Genomic DNA, 20,516 nt, shown 5'->3' on the forward strand with positions numbered 1-20,516 from the left:
TGAGCTCGTTTAATAATTAGCTGCATTCAGGAATGACAATGACTGACAGAAGTTGGGAATTATTATTTAAAACTTAACTAAGACACAAATATTAGTATCTTTAACACTGAAAGTTTCATAGAACTTTCAAGAGGTCAAAATTCTTTAAGCTGCATCATGCTGAATGCTAGGAGGTGAAACATTTCTCCAATATTATTTCCCATGGAATTACAAATATATACATATATATATGTATGTAAAACTATAATTCCCCAATGGAATTATAAAATCACTACCTACTCTATCCATGACAGAACCCCCAACCCCCAGATCATCATTCTGAATTCATAAGCATGGGAGGCATTACAGAAAGGGGCCATGAAGTCTAAGATATGATCTCTGCTCTCAGAACACGCTCAATTTCATTGAGACAAAAATACTAAAGTGTTAACCTGTGCACTAAATGAAATAAGCATAGAAAGAAATAAAAGGTTAGTAAGAGCTCATGCACATGTTTTGAATCATTCTTGAAGGGCAATGGACAACAGAGATGAACAAATGTCCTTGCATATTCAATCAATATTACTTAAATATTTACTATGTGGCTGTCTTGCCAGTGGGTTTCAGCACGTTCTTGGGGAGAAAGGGTTTATTAGCTGGCTTGTTCTTCCGGGGATGGGCAGAGCACTAGAATTCCCTCTGCATCCAGCAGTCTGCAGGTCTGTAATCCTCCAGCTTTGCTGCCGTCGCTGCCTCCGCCCAGAGCACTGGGCAGAGCTCCTTATATTGACTCAGTCAACAATAGCTTATTGCCTATGGGTGTGGAAGCAGTAGCCTAGCACTAGGCCAGTTAAATCAAGTAGTTTAGGTTCAAGGGGGCATCTGGGCCACAGGAACTTCCATTTTCTCCACAGTGGCCCAGGCCCTGCTCTAAGCACCGAAGACGCAGCCAAAAAAGAAAGACAAGGTTCCTACCCTTAAGGAGCACATATTCTAATGTAGAAATGAGAAAACAAAATGTAAACAAACATGATCTTAAACAGTGAGGAATGCTGTGGCTAAAGTGAAGGTCCCTGTGGCCAGGATTCTCACCTGGTCCTGGTTGGCTAGCTCACTACACATGTATGGGCAATATGTCATTACTGACTCTATATAAAGAACCTTGCCCAGTGCTCTCAGCGACACGGAGGTGTGGCTGCAGGACTGCAGGAGAGCAGGGACGAGACTGGGGTGGTGGCAGCGCTGAGGGCGGAGACTGAGACAGCTGCGGGGCAGAAAGGCCCAGAGGCAGAAACCGGCTTGCTGCGTGCAGATTCGCTCTGAGTGGACAGGATTCTAGTGACTGACCTGCCACCGTGGGAATGAAGTTGGGTATAAACCCTTTCACCCCAAGAATGTTTCCTTGTCATTTCTTTGGTCTCCATGAATCCATAGGGAACTTGTTCAGGGCTGAAACCCCAACTTGGCAAGACAAATGCTAAAAAGAAAATGAAGGGGGATGTTGTTGAATGACACACGGGAGCTAGCCATGGGAAAAACTGGGAAGTTTCTACCTGGGAGAACAGCGAGTGGACAATAATATCCCTGGAGCTCTTTTTTCCTCAACTCTAGCACCGACCGACGCACCGACGTAGGGTGGCCCACAGGCATGTGACATATTCCGGAACTTGGGTCTCCCAAAGCTCATTCTAGATCTTTATTTTCTTACCAAATTATTCAAGCTTGAAAAATTAAAAATGTATGCTAAAGTATTCTTTCCACCGTCTATGGCCAGATAACCTTAAAAGTATTATGAAATACTTAACACTTAAATTCTAAGGAACTCATGTTCTAGCAGGTTGCGTATTTTGATGTCTAAGGTAAACTATATCCTGTAAATGTACTTCTCCGCCTGACAGACATCTGAGGCCCTAAATATGCTCTGTTCCAGCTGATTTCTTCTTTCTCCTTCTCCCTTAATTTAACACTAGCCAGAACCTATGTGGTGTTTTAGCTCAATTTGTTCAACTTTGTCTTGAGCTATTTAGTGGAATGATCTGGTTCTGAAGTCTTAACTACTGGCTGCATATTAGAATCACCTGAGGAACTTAAGAAGCAAAGCCTAAGCCCCAATTTGTGGTTAAGTTGTTTAAATGTTTAAAGAAATTCCATGTTAATGCTATAAGACTAATTATGTAACAAGAAGATATATTTACATAATATATTTTCTGTCTAGTTCTGAACAAAGAAACATCACAAGTAATAACTCAAAGGGTCACAAGTTCAACATTTTATTCAAATAATAAGTTCTATAATATTGCAGGAAGCAGAGTGGAAAATCAAAATCAAGGAAAACACAAAAAACTTTTTGCAAAGAATCTACCAAGTGCCAACCAAGGTAATTTTATGTCTGATGTTACTCATATCATCAAGAAAAGTATTTCACAAATACAGATTTTCTATAAAATGAAAGGCAGCCTAACTTCCATATATGGCTAATTCAAATTTTTTGTGGCAAGCAGTCAACAGTATTGTTTATGTCTTGTCTCAAACTGAAGCTGAAGAGAATTCGAGCATTTTATCAAGACTTGGTGTCAAATGATGAACCTACAGGGCAGGCGCTTGGTTACTGGAAACGCAGGTGGCTCATGGGAGCGCAGGGCGCTGGGCAACACTGACTGCCGGTTTCAAACTTTCCTTCCTCCTTTTCTGCCTGCCGCTGTTCCTGCTGTCAGCAGTCCGCCTCTTCCCTCGTCATATTAACTGGACCTAACCTGCAGGCCAAGGGTCTGGATCACTAGACTTGTCAGAATTCCTTCTAAAATAAGACACAGCCCTCAGTTTCTTCCCCACTGATGAAATGCAGAGCTTCAGCAGGCGGACTTGGGGCCACCTCTGGGCTATTCCTGCTGATCCTCTGATCACCCCACTTCCTGACATTGCCGCCAGTGGCCTCTGGAAAGGAAACTATTAATACCATCACCTGCCCAGGATTGGAGCCCAGGAATAAGGAGACACCCCAACCAGCTGTGTGACTTGGGGGACATGAGTGACACCACTGGGCCTCAGTTTCCTTATCCGCAAACCAGAAAGACTATCGTGTCTTTCTTTCACAGAAACAAACTGTCAAGAGCAGGGAGAGACTGAAAAGATGATTTAGATAAGCGACACCCCATTTTACTAACAAGGAAGCTGAGGCCCACAGATGCCAGTGGTGTGCCCTGCCTCACACCAGTGGGCAGCAGAGCTGAGCCTGGGGCCTACATCTCCAGGCCAGCGCCACTGCCGAGCCCTGAAAAGCTGGTCACTGCCCCTGTTTCATGTCTCCACTAGTGCACATGCTCCTGGAGAGCAGGGTCACCCCAGGACACCGGTCCTGTTGCAATATTCCCAACTCACCCAATTAGAACAGGGAGCTTCAATGACTCTTTTATCTTCTACTAGACTGTTAACATACTGCAGATGCTTAAAGTCACCATCAGGAGGATTCCCAGTTGCTCTTTTCATTGAGAGGGTTTTGTGTGCCTGCCCAGGTGCCAACAAAGCCACTGAGAGGTGGGGGCTCAGAAAGGATCTGCGGGATGGTTCAGGGGAGGCGGTTCTGGCTCAGCACAGAAACAACCTGTCTGCCAGTAAAAACTGTCCAACAGTGGATGAGCCACTTCGAATATTTTCAACTGCTTTGGAAAATGTTTTCTTTGATCAGGGGTCTAGCTACCTGTCACATAAAGCCTGGAAATGCACTTTAAGAGCACCCTGCCTGCAATGTAACACAGACTAGAAGGGAGCGAGAACAGGCGTGAGGAGGTAGCGAATGGGGCCTCTGCAGCCCAAAGGTGTGAGATGATAACGTGGGGGCAGCAAAGGAGGAGATGCGGAGGAGTGGACGGATTCAAGAGGTATTTAGGAACTGAAATCCACAGGGCTTGGTAACAGGTCTGACTCTGGGAAGATGATGCAGAGAGGAGCTCACTCCTGGTTTTCAGACTCACAACTAGACGGACGGCAGAGCATTTGCAGAGACAGGTAAGAAAGCTGGTGTGGGGGAAGGAGGTGTTCAGAAATTCAGTTTTGAACATAATGAGTTTGAGAAGCCACAGAGATATCCAAGAAGAGACGTAAGGGAGAGGAGTTCAGTACTTGGGACTGGTGCTCAGGAGACACCTGGGCCAGAGAACAAATCTGCCATCGGTCACTGAAGCTGCATGCAGGATCATCTCGAGAAAGGAGAGGACGTGGGATTGAGCCCACAGCTGGCCCCTTAATGGCTACAAGAAGGAGAATAATTGTGCACAGGAGACAGACAGGAGAGGCAAGAAGACCATCACCAAGCAATGAGGAGAGCATCTGGCCTGCTGCAGGACCAAGTATGGAGAGAGAAAAAGGAATGCTGGGTTGACTCACACCTTGTTAACACTGGTGAGGACTGCTCAGTGAAATGACCAGGCCAGAAGTCAGAATGAAATGAGTTTAGGACTGATGGTGGGAATTTGGCTGCAGCGTGGAAGAAAGTGGCAGAGCAGTAACAGGGGGTGGGCAGGAGCAAGCGGGAGAGACTACTACGGGAGTGTGTTTGAAAGCCGGTGCCAAGGACTACAGAGAAGGAGGGATAAAAACAGGGTCCTGAGAGGGCAGGAGGGTGGGCTCCCAGCACGGCTGCAAGAGCCAACCTGAGGGGGGAGGAGAGCCCCTCCACGTACTAGGCGAGGAGGAGGATGGTACGCGTACAAGCCTGGGGCTGCTACCAGCAAGATGGAGGTCCCATTCGACGGCCTCTATGTTTTCTGTAAAATGGGCTGAAACAGCCTGCAATGTAACTGATTTCAACATCATCCCTCAACAAAGGAATGTGATTTGTCTTTCTCAGCACCTATCACCAGTATATCTTACATCCTCTTTCATCGATCAGAGGTCGTCAATGCTTTCTAGGGATTTTGCTACCTTTCTGAGGCTGACAAAGTTACCAGTCTGATGTCACCACCTCGTCTGCATCATGCGATTCTTCCACCTGCCGCTTCTGCCTTTTGATCACCTACATCTTTCACAAACCTTTTGCCTCTCCTGTGTTTCTCACTTGATCTCATAAGGTCCTTGACGTAACTTTTTAAGAAGCCTTCTGCCACCGGACAAACCCCTCATAGACAAGGCTCAGAACAACCTGCGACCCCGCCCACCTCCCCTTCTGCCTCTCCAGTGCCATCCTGGCCATTCTTCCATACTCCAGCCACTCTGGACTGAGCACAGTTACCCGGCACACATGTTCTTCTTATCGCCACACTCAAGATGAAACTATATTTCATCTACCTTTGTACCATCATGTCTAGAGTGATGGCTGGCACACAGGTGGTCAGTGTATGCCTGTTTACTGAATTAGCCGCTGCTCCCGTTGTCCTACCAGGGCCTCATCAAGCTCAGCAGACTGAGTTTCCAGTCAGCTGACTGGATTTCAAGGAAAGTTGGCTCTCCTAAAGCAAATCTGACATTCCCTAACTTTCCCACAGGCACAAAATCCATCCGATTACAAAATGTGTTGAGTGAGACACACATGCAGAAATGTAGCCCTGACAAGCAAGCTCTCCACCCATCATCCTACCACTGAACTGTAACTGATAAGATGTCTCTTTGAAGGAAACAAACTGCAAATGACCTTTATCTCCAGGTCCCACCTAGGAAGTCAACAACACCTTAGAACAGCTGTTCTATGTATTTCTCTTCTTCATATGAAGTGATAATAATTATTAGCACTGTATAGCATAGTCAGAGCAGAGATTTAAGAGCCATGAGAGAGTATGGAATTGCTGGCATTCAGCCACTTTCCCAGTTTGCTCTCTCCCTACCTCTAAGTTCTACTTAAGAACTTACATTTTGAAATTTCTATTTCCTGAAATAGCTTTTACTAAAGGCATTCTGTCAGCTCAATGTGAGAAAGATGGTGGGGCTAGTGAGTCAGAAAAAATGCTAGTGCTGGGCTCAAGGGAAGCTTGAAGAAGTCAAAAGACGGACACGAGTTTGCTGTATTCCAAGGCTCTGGCAGCCAGTGAGGCCGGAATGAGGCCCTTGATCTGCGTGCTTTCTTCTCCCAGTGCACCTCTCCTCATCTAGAACCTTTCTTTCTCTTTGCCCTCCCTTCAGGGCAGCTCTGCACCAGGGAGTGGAACAAGAGTCTGTGTTTGTGAGCTCACGCTGCACTCTCTTTAGGACATCCCATTCAAGTCATACCTGTTGTTACAGTGCTTTAGCTGAAACATCACTGTACAAGAACACAAGTGCCACTATTCTTGATTCTAGGTAGCCCCACATACTAAAAATGGTATGGTCACCAGAGAGGATCCAGATGTAAATACTTTTTAAAACCAGAGTTTTGGAGATGTGATCAGAATGCAAATATCAAAAAGAGATAGGCTAATTAACCCAGAAAAAGAGAATAAACATTATGACTTGAAGTCATCAAAAAGAACAGTAAGACATTTAAACTCAATTCAAAAATTTTTTCTACTCAGCCAAAACTTTTAACTTTTTAACACGGAGAAAAGCTACTAAGTGGTGTCAAAAACCTCAATCCTAAGAAATTAGACATAAATATGTATTTTTTATGGTTAAAGTACAGATTCAGAGGAATACACCAAATAGGTATGCAAAGTTCCTTTGAGCTCTAATTAAAATCTTGGACGCTTTCAAGACTGTGCCTGATGAAACTTTATGATCAGTCGATTGTTTTTTCTGAAACATTTATAATCTGAAGTTTATTTCCTACAGTTAGCTGCAGACCAACTTCAAGTTCACCGTATAAAGCAGGGCAGTATTAGGAGAGCAGTTTACTCTGCATACCGCAATAAAGTCTACAAAAATATTCCAAACTTTTAAATCGCTCATTCCAGAAGCTCTAGATTAATGTCAATTCAAACCTGTACCCCAAGTGCCCTTTTTCGCCAACCCGATCCTTGGGTAGGTAATGTGAGCTCAGAGATGCGTACAATACATACTAACTGAGCTTGCAGGCGCAAAGCACTGGTGCACAAGCTCCTATCTGGCAAGAGGATTGGCAACCTGACCGCACTGCACCGTATCGGGGTTCGGTACTAACAGGAGCTTTCACATTCGGCTCAAAACCCATTGCCCAGAACTTTTCAGGCCTTTTCACTTAATATGCACGATTTCACGCAGGTGCTTTCTCCAGGCTGCACCCGCCAAACCTGAAGCCGAGAGACTCCCCGGAGCGCAGCGAGGTCCTTCCGGGGCGGCCGCGCGAGGGGCGTACGCGCCCAGGGCCGAGCAGCAGCCGAGCAGAGAGCAGGAGCGCACAGGGGCCGGGGGGCCGGGGAGCCGGGAGCGCACGGCGGACGGGTGACCAGGGGCCGGGGGGTAGGAGAGCCGGGGGCGGGGGCCCGGCGCACCTTCGTGAACTCGTCCTTGTCGAAGCACAGCGTGTCCGGGCCCCGCGGCAGGTTCATCCTGCTTCTCTCCATTCGCCGGCCGCTCCTGTGAGCGCGGAGACGCGAGCGACGCGGAGCCGCAGGCCAAGCCCAGGGACGCGCGTTCGGGCACCGCTGACCGCACCGCACAGGGGACGCCGCTTCCGCCAACATGGCAGCGCCGCGCCGCGACCCGCCGCCGCTAAGAGGGGCACCGGGACGTCGTCGCCGCGGCCGCACGCAGTGCTGCCCCCGTGCGGCGGAGGGCGACCCTGCAGTCTTGCGGGGCCCCGGAGGCGGGACTTAGCTGGGCAGAACCGGAGCGGGATCAGGGGCCCGGCGCCCACCCGCCCTTCGGCTCGGGGAGCGCTGGCAGCAGAGTTGCTGCAGGGCCTTCTCCCGGGGCTGCTCCGCGGGGAGGAGTAGTGGCGGCCGCTGTCCCCGAGCGCGGCCGCCGCCGCCGGGGCACTGGGGTCTCCGTCCTTACCCTCGGCGCCGCGGGCGGCGCGGCGTTTGTGCCCGGCTCTGCTGCGGGGAGCTGCCTGCTCGGTTTTGGGCTCCGGTCCGGGCGAGGCGCGCTGTGAGCCCGGCTCGGGGCACTCAGCGACCTTAGGAATGTAAATTGGTGCAGCCACTATGGAAAGCAGTATGGACCGTTTCTTGAAGGAAAACACTAATTCAAAAAGATATCCTGCCCTACACCTCTCCCCCACCATGTTTATCGCAGCATTATTTACAATAGCCAAGATACGCAAACAACCCAAGCAGCCACTGATGGGAGGAGTTGATAATGAAATTGTGGATATACAATGGATATCATTAGGACATAAAAAAAGAATGCCTATGGCTTTCCTGTATGTACTTAATTAAATTTTGTTCCTTTTTCTTCTGTTAATCTGTCTCATGTCAATTTGTTTCTTAGACCAGCTAAGGGAACCTGGAGGGATAGAAGAAATTCTTCCTCCCACCACCAGTCAAGTACCTATGTTTACCAAGGGCTGAACCAGGACCTCTCTCTTTTTATTGAAAGGACCAGGATGCTGTGGAGAAAATGGAAATTATAGCCAGGATCCTTGCCTGGGTGTCACCCATTCCAGACCTGAAGTGCCTATTTGCATGTCTATGGGATATTTACAGAGATGCTGGTCAGTCTTGGGAGTGTTAGGCAGGAAAATAGATATGAGCGGGATGACAGAGAATTACAGCCAGTAAAGTTCACTAAAAAGGGGACTCAAAAAGCATTCTGTCCCAGGAGACTGAGGAGGAGCAGAAAAGAAAACAAAAAGCTAGTGAATCGGTGCAGGAATGTCTGCTTGGACCCTTGCAAGCTGCTACTTCATGTGTCTGCACCCCAGGACCTCTCCCGCGATTTCCCCTCAAATAGCCCTGATTGCTTGTGTGTCAGGAGGACAGTGGTTCTTTAAGGCAGGAGTCTGCCGCCCCTTCATTTGCTAGCAATCAATAAACCATTCTTTCCTTTCTTCAAAACCTTGTCACTGTGTTTTGTGATTTGACCTCAGGGACAAGGACCGGGTTTTGGTATCAGGAGCGGCCCCCCGACCAAGTGCCCGCAGTGCTGCTCCCTCGGTGTCAGGGCCCACAGGCCGAGTTCTCCTGGAGGAACGCAGAGCTCCTGCCTACCTCCATGCTAGCCAAAGAGGCCCGTGCCGGCAAGGAATTCGTGCGGTATGGTAGCTCAAGCTCACGCCTCTAGGATTCCCTCTAAAGTATACATTGAAAGCAGTAGTGCCTTCCAGGAGAGATGACAGAAACCGGTGTCACCACCAAAGATCTGAAAGATGGAGGGGTGGTGATTTCCACAACCCTCGTTGAAGTCACTCACTTGGCCTACTCCGAAAATAGATGAATCTTGCAGATGACAGTGCATGATTGTCAAGGTAATCAGAGTGTCTCAGATTGCTGTTCATGACTTGCTCCCCAAGCACCCAGTGTATAAGTATTGGTCAGGAAAATGCTCTTTGTTCTCTTTCTGTCAGTAAAGAGCAGCAGGGGAGTTAGCTTTCAGCTGGCAAAGAGAGAAAACTATCTCAGAGGTATATCAAATCTCCAGACTTAGGCTGTAATTTAGTCAGAAGGAACCTTCATCTCCTTTTCCTTCCAGAAGACGTCACACTGTCCCATCACATTGATGGTACTAGGCGGATTGGACCCAGAGATCAGGAAGTACAACTCCTGTGTCGCCTCAGAACCGCAGTAACACAGGGCAGCCCACAGCAGGCCACTCCAGGGCCAGGCCACAAGTGTGACCCACCCGGGCTGACCTATCAAGCACATTGATAGAACAGTCACGTGTCAGGAGGTGGGAAATAAATCCAACAAAAATTCAGGGGCCTTTCTTTCATCTTAGAGAAGCTTCTACAAGTCTATCATGTGGGCATGCTAAGCTCTCCCTTCTAAGGTGATGAATCAGGTGCTCCAACTGGCCCCTCTTCCCCCACCCCCCCAAAATGCACAGCAGCCTGGTGGACCACCTCGGATTTCAGAGGCAGCATAGACGTCATTTCCAGTGTGCTACTCTGACCCATTTACTGATTGGTCTGAAAAGCACCTAGTTTGAGAGTAACCTGGACCTTTGGAAGGTGGAAGGCGGTAGATGGCAACACCTGGATCTCCTCTCATTGCCACCCCTTCAGGTGCACACATGAAAAAGACCTATCGTGAGAATGACTTGCCCAAGATCAAAAGGCCCGGACCCCGGCCTGACATGCGTGGTGTTCCATGCTCCATGCCAAGCCTGGTTGGCATTCTTCCATCTCTGAGTCTGTGCATCAGACACACGTGACACCAGCCCCCAGGAGCTGGAGGTGTCATCCATGTAACCCTGGGGATGTCCCTAAGGAGGAATGTCTGGCATGACCCTCCTTGTGCAGGTTGGGATGTTGGGCAGGTCCTGGGAGGTGCTGTGGCTTCAGCAGGACAGGGAACTGGTGAGAAAAAGTGGCCTGAGCTCAGCTAGTCTCCTCAGAGCTGGGACCAGGTGACGTTGCCAAAGAGCATGGGAAGGACTCTGGTGAAGATTTGTGTACTCATGCATGGCAAGGGCCAGGAGGGTGGGCAGTCAGCAGCCCAGAGGGGCATCTGGGCGTGTCTGAATACAGGGAGGGGCCCAGGAAGTGATGTCTCTGATGACACGCCCAGGAGAACCTGAATTGTGACCCGGACAGAACCCACCTCCTGGAGGCAGAACCCAGTCCTGCTCACTTGACCGGAGGCGCTCGACGGAGCAACATGCGGTCTTGTTGTGTGGAGCCTTCTGAAGGCGTGGGAGACAGGGAAGCCGAGAGGGAGAGTCTTCCTGCTCGCTGCGGGCGCTGGCTCAGTGACCTCCTCCACCGCCTCTGTCCGTGTCTCCCGAGGAGCCCCGAGGTAACACAGGGCAGCCCAGAGCGGGCCAGTCCAGGGCCAGGCCACATGTGTGACCCATCCCCAGCCCCTAATGTGTGTCTGCGGTGGGCATGGGGCATGGGTGGGACGGAAGGCTGGGGAGGAAGGGAGCCATTCTTGGGTGGTAGCATGTTGTGAGGTGGTGGCCCCTGGTGGGGCAGTCAGTGTCACAGCTCTGGTCTCACCATTCAGGACATGGAGGTGAGTGTTGAGTGTTGGGACCAGGTACTTCCACCCACATGTTAATCCTGAGCCCGGGGGGTGTCCTCTCCTTCCCTGAGGGACTGGATGTCTACACAGATGGCCCTGTGTGCCTGATCTCCTGTCAGGATTGGGGCCCACATTGCCCCCTGCGGGGAGGTCCAGGCATCCCCGGGTGCCTCCTCCCCAGCTGCCAGGCCCCGGCTTTGCAGAGCTCCACCCTGGGGAGCATGGAGGAGCTGCTGGACAGATTCACCTACTCCATCTCCCTGGACCTGGGGCAGGCTGTCTACACCCAGGAACCCGTTCCAAACCTGGCAACCTGCCAGGGCCCTCCCACGGCTTCCCCACGAGAGTGGCTGACAGGCCCCCTCCAGAGGGCCTGGAACCTCGCTCCCGGGGGCACCCTGTGCCTTTCCTTCCTCGCATCCCAGGGGGCCGGGGGTTCTCGGGTGAGCTACAAACCTCCCTTGTCCTGGTCATTCCTGGGTTTCCCACTGACTATATCCCTGCTGCCCACCTCAGCGTGAACCTGAGCCAACTGACCATGGGACTGAGGTCCCCAAGCGCAGGGCTCCCCGGACAGGCGTGAGGAGGAAGTGGAGAAAGTGCACAGCAGGAGTGGAACCAGCTCCAAACACCAGCCGGAGCACTCCTGAGTCCACACTCCCTCCCGAGGACGCTGCCCACCTGACCATGGGCCAGCGGCTCCCCCGGTGAGCATCCTCCCCCTCCCCTGCCCGCGACTCTGCCCACTGCCCGCGGTGTGTCTTGAGTGTGTCTGAGCCGCAGCGTGCTCCTCTGACAGGCAGGGTGGCTGGCGGTCAGCCTGTTAGGGTGCCCACGGGGAACACGGGAGGAGAATTAGAGGGGCTCCCCTGGTGCCCTGCAGGGTAGAAAAGACTGCCGGCCAAGCAGGGCCACTTCGGGGCTTCTCTGTACACGATGAAAAGCCTTTGGCCTCACCCGTCAGTGGCTTGAAGCCTAGCTCATTTGGAAATGAGCCGTTGGAATGGAGGCTCACAATTCCCTGTAGCTGGGCCCGGTCCTTGTCCTCACCGTAGCCACATGAGGGACCTCTGGGGGCAGCAGAGGGATATGTAGGAAGGTTTGGGTAGGACTTCCTTCAGCAACGATAGGTATGCAGCACCCACTTTGTGCAGACCCTTTGGGGACACTTAGCATAACTGAGTGAAGGAAGCAGACACAGCACTGGGACCCTGTCTTGTGTGGAGTCAGGCAGTCACTTCAGGTGTCATCTGCACGTCACTGCCGGGGAGCATCATGGGGGATGCCCTCACGGCCTCCTCATGTAACAAAGGGCATGACGAGGGGCCAGTGGAGGAACTGAAAATGTGAGCGTTCACTGGGTCCAGACGGGGTGCTGCACATCTCACAGAATGGGGGGAGGAGGAGTTTAGGGCCTCGGGCAGGGGGAGCACAGCAGAACCCAGTAGGTCACTCATCTTCGAATTCCCACGGGCAGACTGACAACTAGGGACTTCCTATTGGGGAGGATGGCAGAGGATGGGGTCCCAGGACACACGCAGGGCCAGGAAGGGGGAGGGGCAGGTGCTGGACAGGCAGGGGAGTGCACAGCGGGCAGCCCCACACGAGGGTGGGCCGGGAGGACAGTGTGGCGGGTAAGACCAGGCTTCTTACTCTGCCACCCCCCGGCCTTCCTCCAGCACCAGGATGGGACAGGCTAGGCGCATTGCCTGGGAACCTGAGCATGTGCCCAACATCGTCCCTGGCAGCCAGCCTTCTACCACCCTGGAGGGCCAAGTCCTCCACCACTTGGTCCAGGAGGAGCACCTGGGACCCACGGTGGCAGAGCTGGAAGGTGAGTGCCTGCAGCCAGGGGACTGTTTAGGGTGGGCTTCCCAGACTGGGGTTCCCTTCAAGGCAGTGAGGGCTTTTCTGTCATTGTAAGGGGCGGGTAATCAGCCCCGGGGTGACCCTTTCTCTGTGTCCCGCTCCAGACCCACGGCAGACGCAGCTGGCTCCAGAGACACAGGGAGGGCCGGCTTCGTGGCTAGAGCCCGTCCAGGAGCTCCCTGAGTCCCCTGGGCTGGAGCTACGGCCGGTGTCACCTCCTTCAGCCCCTGCAGAGCCGGAGGATGTCCCAGGAGTGGTCTCAGCCCTGGGGCCAGGCCCCGAGCTGGAGCCCCATGTATCCACAGCAGAGTCTAGCAGGTGACTCATCTTCAGATTCCCACGGGCGGGCTGACAACTGGGGACTTCCTATTCGGGAGGATGGCAGAGGATGGGGTCCCAGGACACACGCAGGGCCAGGAAGGGGGAGGGGCAGGTGCCTGGACAGGCAGGGGAGTGCACAGCAGGCAGCCCCACACGAAGGTGGGCCGGGAGGACAGTGTGGCAGGTAAGACCAGGATTCTTACTCTGCCACCCCCAGGCCTTCCTCCAGCCCCAGGATGGGACGGGCTAGGCGCATTGCCTGGGAACCCGAGCATGTGCCCAACATCGTCCCTGGCAGCCAGACTTCTACCACCCTGGAGGGCCAAGTCCTCCACCACTTGGTCCAGGAGGAGCACCTGGGGCCCACGGTGGCAGAGCTGGAAGGTGAGTGCCTGCAGCCAGGCTACCGTCTAGGGTGAGCTTCCCAGACTGGGGTTCCCTTCAAGGCAGTGATGGCTTTTCTGTCATTGTAAGGGGCGGGTAATCAGCCCTGGGGTGACTCTTTCTCTGTGTCCCGCTCCAGACCCACGGCAGACGCAGCTGGCTCCAGAGACACAGGGAGGGCCGGCTTCGTGGCTAGAGCCCGTCCAGGAGCTCCCTGAGTCCCCTGGGCTGGAGCTACGGCCGGTGTCACCTGCTTCAACCCCTTCAGAGCCAGAGGAAGTCCCAGCACTGGGCTCAGCCCTGGGGACAGGCCCTGAGCTGGAGCCCCATGTGTCCACAGCAGAGTCTAGCAGGTCACTCATCTTCAGATTCCCATGGGCGGGTTTATGACTGGGGACTTCCTATTCGGGAGGATGGGAGAGGATGGGGTCCCAGGACACATGCAGGGTCAGGAAGGGGGAGGGGCAGGTGCCTGGACAGGCAGGGGAGTGCACAGTGGGCAGCCCCACACGAGGGTGGGCCGGGAGGACAGTGTGGCAGGTAAGACCAGGCTTCTTACTCTGCCACCCCCAGGCCTTCCTCCAGTCCCAGGATGGGACGGGCTAGGCGCATTGCCTGGGAACGCGAGCATGTGCCCATCGTCATCGATGTCAGCGAGCTTTCATCCACCCTGGTGGACCAAGTCCTCCACCACTTGGTCCAGGAGGAGCACCTGGGGACCACGGTGGCAGAGCTGGAAGGTGAGGGGCTGCAGCCAGGGGACCGTCTAGGGTGGGCTTCCGGGACTAGGGTTCCCTTCAAGGCAGTGAGGGCTTTTCTGTCATTGTAAGGGGCGGGTAATCAGCCCCGGGGTGACCCTTTCTCTGTGTCCCGCTCCAGACCCACGGCAGACGCAGCTGGCTCCAGAGACACAGGGAGGGCCGGCTTCGTGGCTAGAGCCCGTCCAGGAGCTCCCTGAGTCCCCTGGGCTGGAGCTACGGCCGGTGTCACCTGCTTCAACCCCTGCAGAGCCGGAGGATGTCCCAGGAGTGGCCTCAGCCCCAGGGACAGGCCCCGAGCTGGAGCCCCATGAGCCCTCGGGCCCAGGTCCCATGACACCTGCAGGAATGGCACCGGGCCTGGCAGAGCCAGAGGCAGACCCAGAGCCCACCAGAGCCTCTGTCGCGATCACCCGGGACGTGCGGAGGAAGGAGGAGCGGACCATCCTGCAGTTCCCTGCCCACCTGGTAGCCGAGCAGCTGACCCTGATGTGTGCAGTGAGTGGAGCGGGCTCTTGGGGTCGGGGTGGGCCTTCCTGTGTCACGGGCCGCCCCAGACTTGTCGCCCCTGACGTGGACTCCTGTGATCTGGGCCCATGTCCCAGATTCCCCATGGACTCACCATGTGCCCTGAGAGACTATCCTTACCCCCAAGCCTTCACTGACCACACGGGGACAGTAGGGCTGGCACTTAGGGGTCCTTGCAGACCAATGAGGTGGAGCAGAGGGAAAGTAGTCAGGGCCTGGCCAGCATGGGAGGGGCAGGGCAGGGGAGGGGTGCTCAGGGAGGTGCTGCCAGGGCCTTAGGTCCTTGGGCCATTGGCCTGGCAGGCTTCCGTGCCCTCCACACTTCAGAGGGCCCTGCCATGGACCTGGCTGCGTGGGAGTCACGGACTCCAACAAAGACCCTGGGTGCTGTTGTTTTGGTGGTAACTGCACCTGAGTGGGTAGTGGGATCCACAGGGTGGCAGAATGGGAGGCAGATGCCCACGTTGGGCAGGCGTGAGCTGCCTTGTGACTCAGGGAGCAGGTGAATGAGGATGCCTGTGAGCAGAGCCCCTCCATTCCCCACCACGTGAGGTCCTGTGCATCCGGTCCTAGGCGCCTCAGTGGATGCGGTCTGAAGCCCAGATGGCCACAAGGCTCACAGCACATCCCCAGCTGCCTGGGCTCCAGCTCTGACCGGTGACTCTGCCTGGGAACAGGGGCACCAGGGGCACAGCTGGATGACACCCCTTGTCATCCCCAGGGGCTGTACAGCAGGGTTGACTACAGTGAATGCAAGGCCTACGTAGAGAGCCAGCCACTGATGAAAGGCATAGAGCTCCTGGCCCCCAACGTGCAAATGGTCATCAGGCAATTTGATGCCATGGTTAGCTTGGTCATTTCCTCCTGCCTCGGGACCCTGAACATGACAGCCCGGGACAGGGCCCAAGTGGTGGAGTTCTGGATCCAGGTGGCCAAGGTGTGTCATGGGACAGCGCCCGGGGTCCCTCCTTTGCCAACTCTCAGGGTGGTTGTCTGCGGTCTGCCCTGCATGTTCCCTAAGCCCCTCATGCCACAGGCATGAGGACGTGGACTCGCAGGTCCCAGGGTTGGGACAGCCATCCCTGGCCCCTTCCTTTAGTTGAGCTACAGTCCTACACCCAGGAGGGCTGCTCACCAGGCACCAGGTGTGCTGGCTCCCTGGGTGTCTGTCTTGTTAAGGACAGGAGTTCATGGGGGGACAGAAGCAGAGAAGCAGGCCAGGCTCTCAGCTCTGTCTTCCCTCCCAGGAGTGTCTGGCCCTCAAGAACTTCGCTGCACTCCGTGCCATTCTCGTGGGCCTGCGGAGCCGTGCCATACGTCATCTGGAAAGCACCTGGAGACGTGTTTCCTGGTGGGTAGTCCTCTCCCTGGGACCAGGGCACCTGAGTGGACAGGGGCACCCCTACATCTTGCAGTGTCCCTCAGTGGGCTGGGACATCCTGGGAGGCGGCAGAGCCTAGGAGCATGGATGACAGGCGCCTGGGGCCCCCTGTGGGTTAGGCCAGGGGTACCCCTGAAGGAATCAGTTTCCTTCAATGTCAGGTGTGGGTGTAAGCCCATTGGAGACCTTGAGCTTGTGTTCTGCAGCACGAAGTCCCTGCTGCAAGGACAGAGACCTGGCCCAAAGCAGATCTGCCCCCAGGAGAACTGGGAATGGAGGCCCTGGGTGGAAACATGCAACGCCCTCCTCTGGCCACAGATTCCGCAGGGCCCAGGGCTGTGGTGGAAAGCCTCATGCGGGCTAGTGGATCTCCTGGATGCCCCAGGAAAACGTGTCTGCACCCAAACTCTCCCCCTGCTGGCCATGTTTCTCCCTCCTCCTCTCCCCTCCCCTTAGGAAGAGCTCCAGGATCTATAAAAAGCTTCAAAAGAGGGACGAGAAGAATAACAGAGAGTGGCTCCTCAAGGTGAACGGAGTCTAGAGGTCTGGAAGGGAGGGGGTCCTTGGGGCAAGTCCTCTGCCGTGCTGTGGCACAGCTTTGGTGAAGACTTGAGGTGTGTGGGGTGAGAGGGGGAAAGCAGGGGCCCCCAGGCCCCCGAGGACCTTGTCTATTCCCCTCCCTGGCTCCACTTGACTGGGGGCCTGGCATCCAGTGAGGACCAGAGGACAGGCCCCAGTCAGGGCTGGAGCTGTTGTGGTTTCTGCAGCAGAGTTGGGGCCTATGGCTGAGCAAGGTTGGCTTCTCCCCTGGGTCCCCTGAGCCTGTCACTGCCCCTCTGTGGCCTCAGGCTCCTCATCTGGACATGGAGGGTTGCCGTCACCCTGGGGTGTGGACCTCCCATGTGAGCAGGCTCCAGGGAGCACAAGAAGGGCTTCAGCGTTGTGCCTCCCCCACCTGGTCGTGTGAGGGGAGCCGTGCTGATAGCCAGGTGACAGTGAGTGCTCAGGGCACCCTGGCAGGCAGAGGGACCTCCTCTGACACTCTCAGGGTGGCGGCCATGGTGCAAGGACACCCGTGAGTATGAGTGTGTGCTGGAGCTGGGATCGCTCTAGGCCTAGAGCCCGCTGGAGGGGGGGAGAGCATAGGTGCCGGGGGGCTCGGCAAGGCATCCATCCACCACGGTCTGGTTGTGGGAGGCCACGGGGGAGGGGAGCATGAGCATCTGAGTGTCCTGGACCTTGCAGGAGGCGGGGGCCGTCGTGAAGCAACAGCTGTGCGCCCCCAACAGATCCCAGGACAGGAAGAAGCAGGTAAGACTGGCGTGGCGCAGGTTTTGGGTGGTGGGGGCGACCCTGCACCTCCTCCGGTGCCACCAGCCTTGAGCTGCCAGCACTGGGGTGACCAGGAGGAGGGTGAGAGCAGCTGGGTCCAGGGAGAATTTGGAGGACAGAGGCAGGGACCACAGGTCCTGGGATTGGCCAAAAGCCACCCCCACGAGGGCCCAGGAGGGGAGAGCAGGGCGAAGGGAGGCAAGGGAGGCAGCACTGGGTGTCCAAGGGGGCTGGGGGCGGCGGGTGTGGGGTTCAGGGTAGGCTCTGTGGGCGACCCTGAGGCAGGTGGGGACTCATCACCTCCCCACCCCGGTGCCACAGGGCATGGTCCCGTTTCTTGGATTATTTCTGCGTGACGTGCCCGTAGACCAACTCCCGGAATATAATGAGGACGTGAGTGAGCCCAGCAGGGCACAGGGGGGCAGGATGGTAGGCTTTAGAGAGGAGAGAGCCGCCATGTGCCTGGACCTCTCAGCACCAGTCCCCCCCGCTTCCTGAGTCCCCCGTCCACCCCAGGAGCTAGGCTTCTTGGAGAGGACTGCCAGAAGGACCCACCTAAACCCCAGTCCTGGCCCCAGGGCAGGTGGGGCTGAGGGCTACAGGGAGCAGCATGTGAGCAGGACTGGTCTCCCCCTCAGGCCCTGCCCAGGAAGCACATCAGGGGGCTGGCAGTGCCTTCCCCCTGAGGCCCCAGTCTCCCTGTCTGCCATCACACAGTTGCGTGGGAAGCTTGGCCTCAGCTCCCCAGTGCAGTCCCCGCTTCTCGGTAGCCCCGATCCTGGGCCAGATCCTGGTGCTATTTCTGGGAAGGCCTGCCCCTTGGAGGGCCCTGGAGGTCCTCCAATTTGAGAAAGGGTGGGGACGTTCCAGCCTCATTCTTGGCTCAGGGGGCTGTTTCTGATGCACTGTGGTTGCCTTCTTGCCTTCCAGGGTGACAGGACGAGAGTGAGACAGTTGAATGCCATGTCAGAGAAGGTGAGGGATGGAGTCAAGACCCCTTGGCAGAACCCTGTCTGGCCCATCCCCTGGGTCTAACGTGTCTTGAGAGAGTTAAGACATGCAGAGCTGAGGACACTACAGGTTTTGTCAGGCAGGGGGTGGCATCAAGGCCTCCTTCCTGGAGGAGGAGCTGGAGACCCAACAGTGGGAACAGGCAGGGCTGGATGGCATTGGAGGGAAGGCAGGTTCCCGTGTGAGCAGAGATCCGGGACCATCCCAGTGAGCCCCTCCTCACCCTCCTTGTCTGTATCCTGTCTTTCCTCTGCCCCCAGGTCACCACCCTCCAACTGGAGATCATGCTCCATAAGCACGTGGCTGGGCTGTATGACCTGGAGCCCGAGGAGCGCTTTGTGTCCTTTTTCCAGGCCGTGGAGCCCCTGGATGAGGAGGAGAGGTGAGGCCGGCAGCAGTCAGGTGTGGGCTGCAGCTGCCGGCAGGCTCTGGGGGAAGGGCCCCCTGATGTGTGGCTCTAGGGGCTCACAGGTGGCCCTCTGTCCTGCAGCTACAGCCTGTCCTGCCAGCTGGAGTCCCGAGGCCAGGAGGCCGGCAGAGAGGGAGTGTTACCGCCCTATGGGTGGTGCAATATGTTAACTTACTGGCCAGGGCCAGGTGAGTTTCTGGGCTGGGGTGACCTTCGGCAAGGGGTGGGCTGCTCCTCAGCCTCAGGGAAGCTTCGGGCCATGTTCGGTGTGGGGGCGTCCTACAGACCGGTGGGGCTCGGATCCCAGCTACACGGGCAACGAGTCCTGTCAGACTGAAGGGTGGGTCCCCTCCCCCTCTGGGACCCAGCCTCCTCCTCTGTGAGTAGGTGACGCTCAGGAGCCTTCCTGTGACAGGGACCCCCTGGGTGTGGTGATTGACAGGACCCTCTGCACAGGGCTCAGAGCACAGAGGGCAGTGGGGACGGGGTGGAAGCAGGATAATGGGGGGACCTGGGATCACCTGCCTCTTCTGCTCACCCGCATGGTCCTGTAGCTGCTGTCATCGGGCCCTCGCCCCTGCTGGCGTCCTGGCTGCATGCGGAGCAGAGCCACTTCCCCTTTCGGCCGGCGGCTCCTGGCGCTCCACGACCCTAGTCGGCTTGCTGCTCCTCTTCCTCCCGCTGCTCATCCTGAGCCTCTGCTGGGGCAGCTGCTCTGGCACCTCCTCTGGCTGCAGACTCGAGCAGCTCCCCAGACTGCCTCTGCATCCTCAAGGACCCGTATGTATGTAGCTGCGGCCAACCTGGCCGCTTTCCTGCTGTGTCGTCCTCCTGCTCGTTACCCGCTGGACAGAGGCGAGCTGCCCCACCGTGTGGAGGATGTTCCCCTTTGTGCAGGTGGCCTCCCGCCATGACGCCAACTCCTGCCTGGGCACTGTCAGCCACCGAGTCATAGCCACAGGGTTGCAGGAAGAGCTGGGGGCCGTCCTCCCCAGGCCTGGCCTTTCCCGGGATGGACACGGACACGGCACAGGACTGCATGCGACCATGGCCCCCTGGGTGCCCAGCAGAGGCATTCGAGAACGCAGGGGCGGCCGGCTGTCACAGCTTCCTGGGGCTTGTTTACAGGGGAGCCACCTGTGCAGCTCACTCCCCTCATCCATGGGAAATAGCCTCCCCAGGCTCAGTGTGGTCTGGGTGTTGTCTCTGATGTTAATGGTTCCTGGGGGTTGGGGTCATCCCTGTGCAGAATGTAATAAATGATGAACGGACTGCCCCCACACTGCTCTTTCTTCTCAAAGCTCTGCCCCTCATGCAGACATCGTGTGCCCCAGCCCACTACACCCCGAGCCCTAAAACTCTCTGATGCAGGGTGGCCCTGACCTCGGCCAGGTTGTCCTCCATCCTCTGTCCACCTCCCGTAAGGTGCTCAGGAAGAGTGGGGTGCTCTAAGCCCCAGGCTGGCACACCTTGGCAACACTGGGGAGGGCTGTTCAAATAGAAACTGAACCTTATTTCCTGTCACCTATAGTTTATGA

The 20,516-nt window shown here is 55.5% G+C and overlaps 2 protein-coding genes across 4 annotated transcripts in view; one reads left to right on the plus strand and one right to left on the minus strand.

Annotated features, from left to right (window-relative positions):
• Positions 1 to 7,611, minus strand: part of COG2 (component of oligomeric golgi complex 2) — a 49,294-nt gene extending 41,683 nt beyond the window's left edge. The window contains exon 1 of one of the 3 annotated variants that reach the window (XM_073213809.1): positions 7,353 to 7,611. Coding sequence is in view for 2 of the 3 variants with exons in the window: in XM_073213808.1 (XP_073069909.1) it covers positions 7,353 to 7,544 (192 nt within the window). In the remaining variant the exon portion in view is untranslated. The remainder of the gene's footprint in view (positions 1 to 7,352) is intronic. The other 2 variants (XM_073213808.1, XM_073213810.1) reach the window with 2 other exon arrangements.
• A 2,027-nt stretch (positions 7,612 to 9,638) lies between these two features.
• Positions 9,639 to 20,248, plus strand: LOC118970304 (uncharacterized). Its single transcript, XM_073213811.1, has 17 exons — positions 9,639 to 10,757; positions 11,502 to 11,692; positions 12,665 to 12,819; positions 12,959 to 13,172; positions 13,393 to 13,559; positions 13,699 to 13,912; positions 14,133 to 14,299; positions 14,439 to 14,815; positions 15,567 to 15,782; positions 16,093 to 16,196; positions 16,683 to 16,752; positions 17,472 to 17,537; positions 17,880 to 17,951; positions 18,489 to 18,533; positions 18,830 to 18,951; positions 19,060 to 19,166; positions 19,533 to 20,248. The coding sequence occupies exons 1-17, from the start codon at positions 10,620 to 10,622 to the stop codon at positions 19,631 to 19,633; spliced, it is 2,526 nt and encodes an 841-aa protein (XP_073069912.1). The 5' UTR covers positions 9,639 to 10,619; the 3' UTR covers positions 19,634 to 20,248.
• Positions 20,249 to 20,516: the final 268 nt, after the last annotated feature.

This window comes from Manis javanica, chromosome 10, assembly GCF_040802235.1.
Source record: "Manis javanica isolate MJ-LG chromosome 10, MJ_LKY, whole genome shotgun sequence".
NCBI classification, from domain to species: Eukaryota; Metazoa; Chordata; class Mammalia; order Pholidota; family Manidae; genus Manis; species Manis javanica.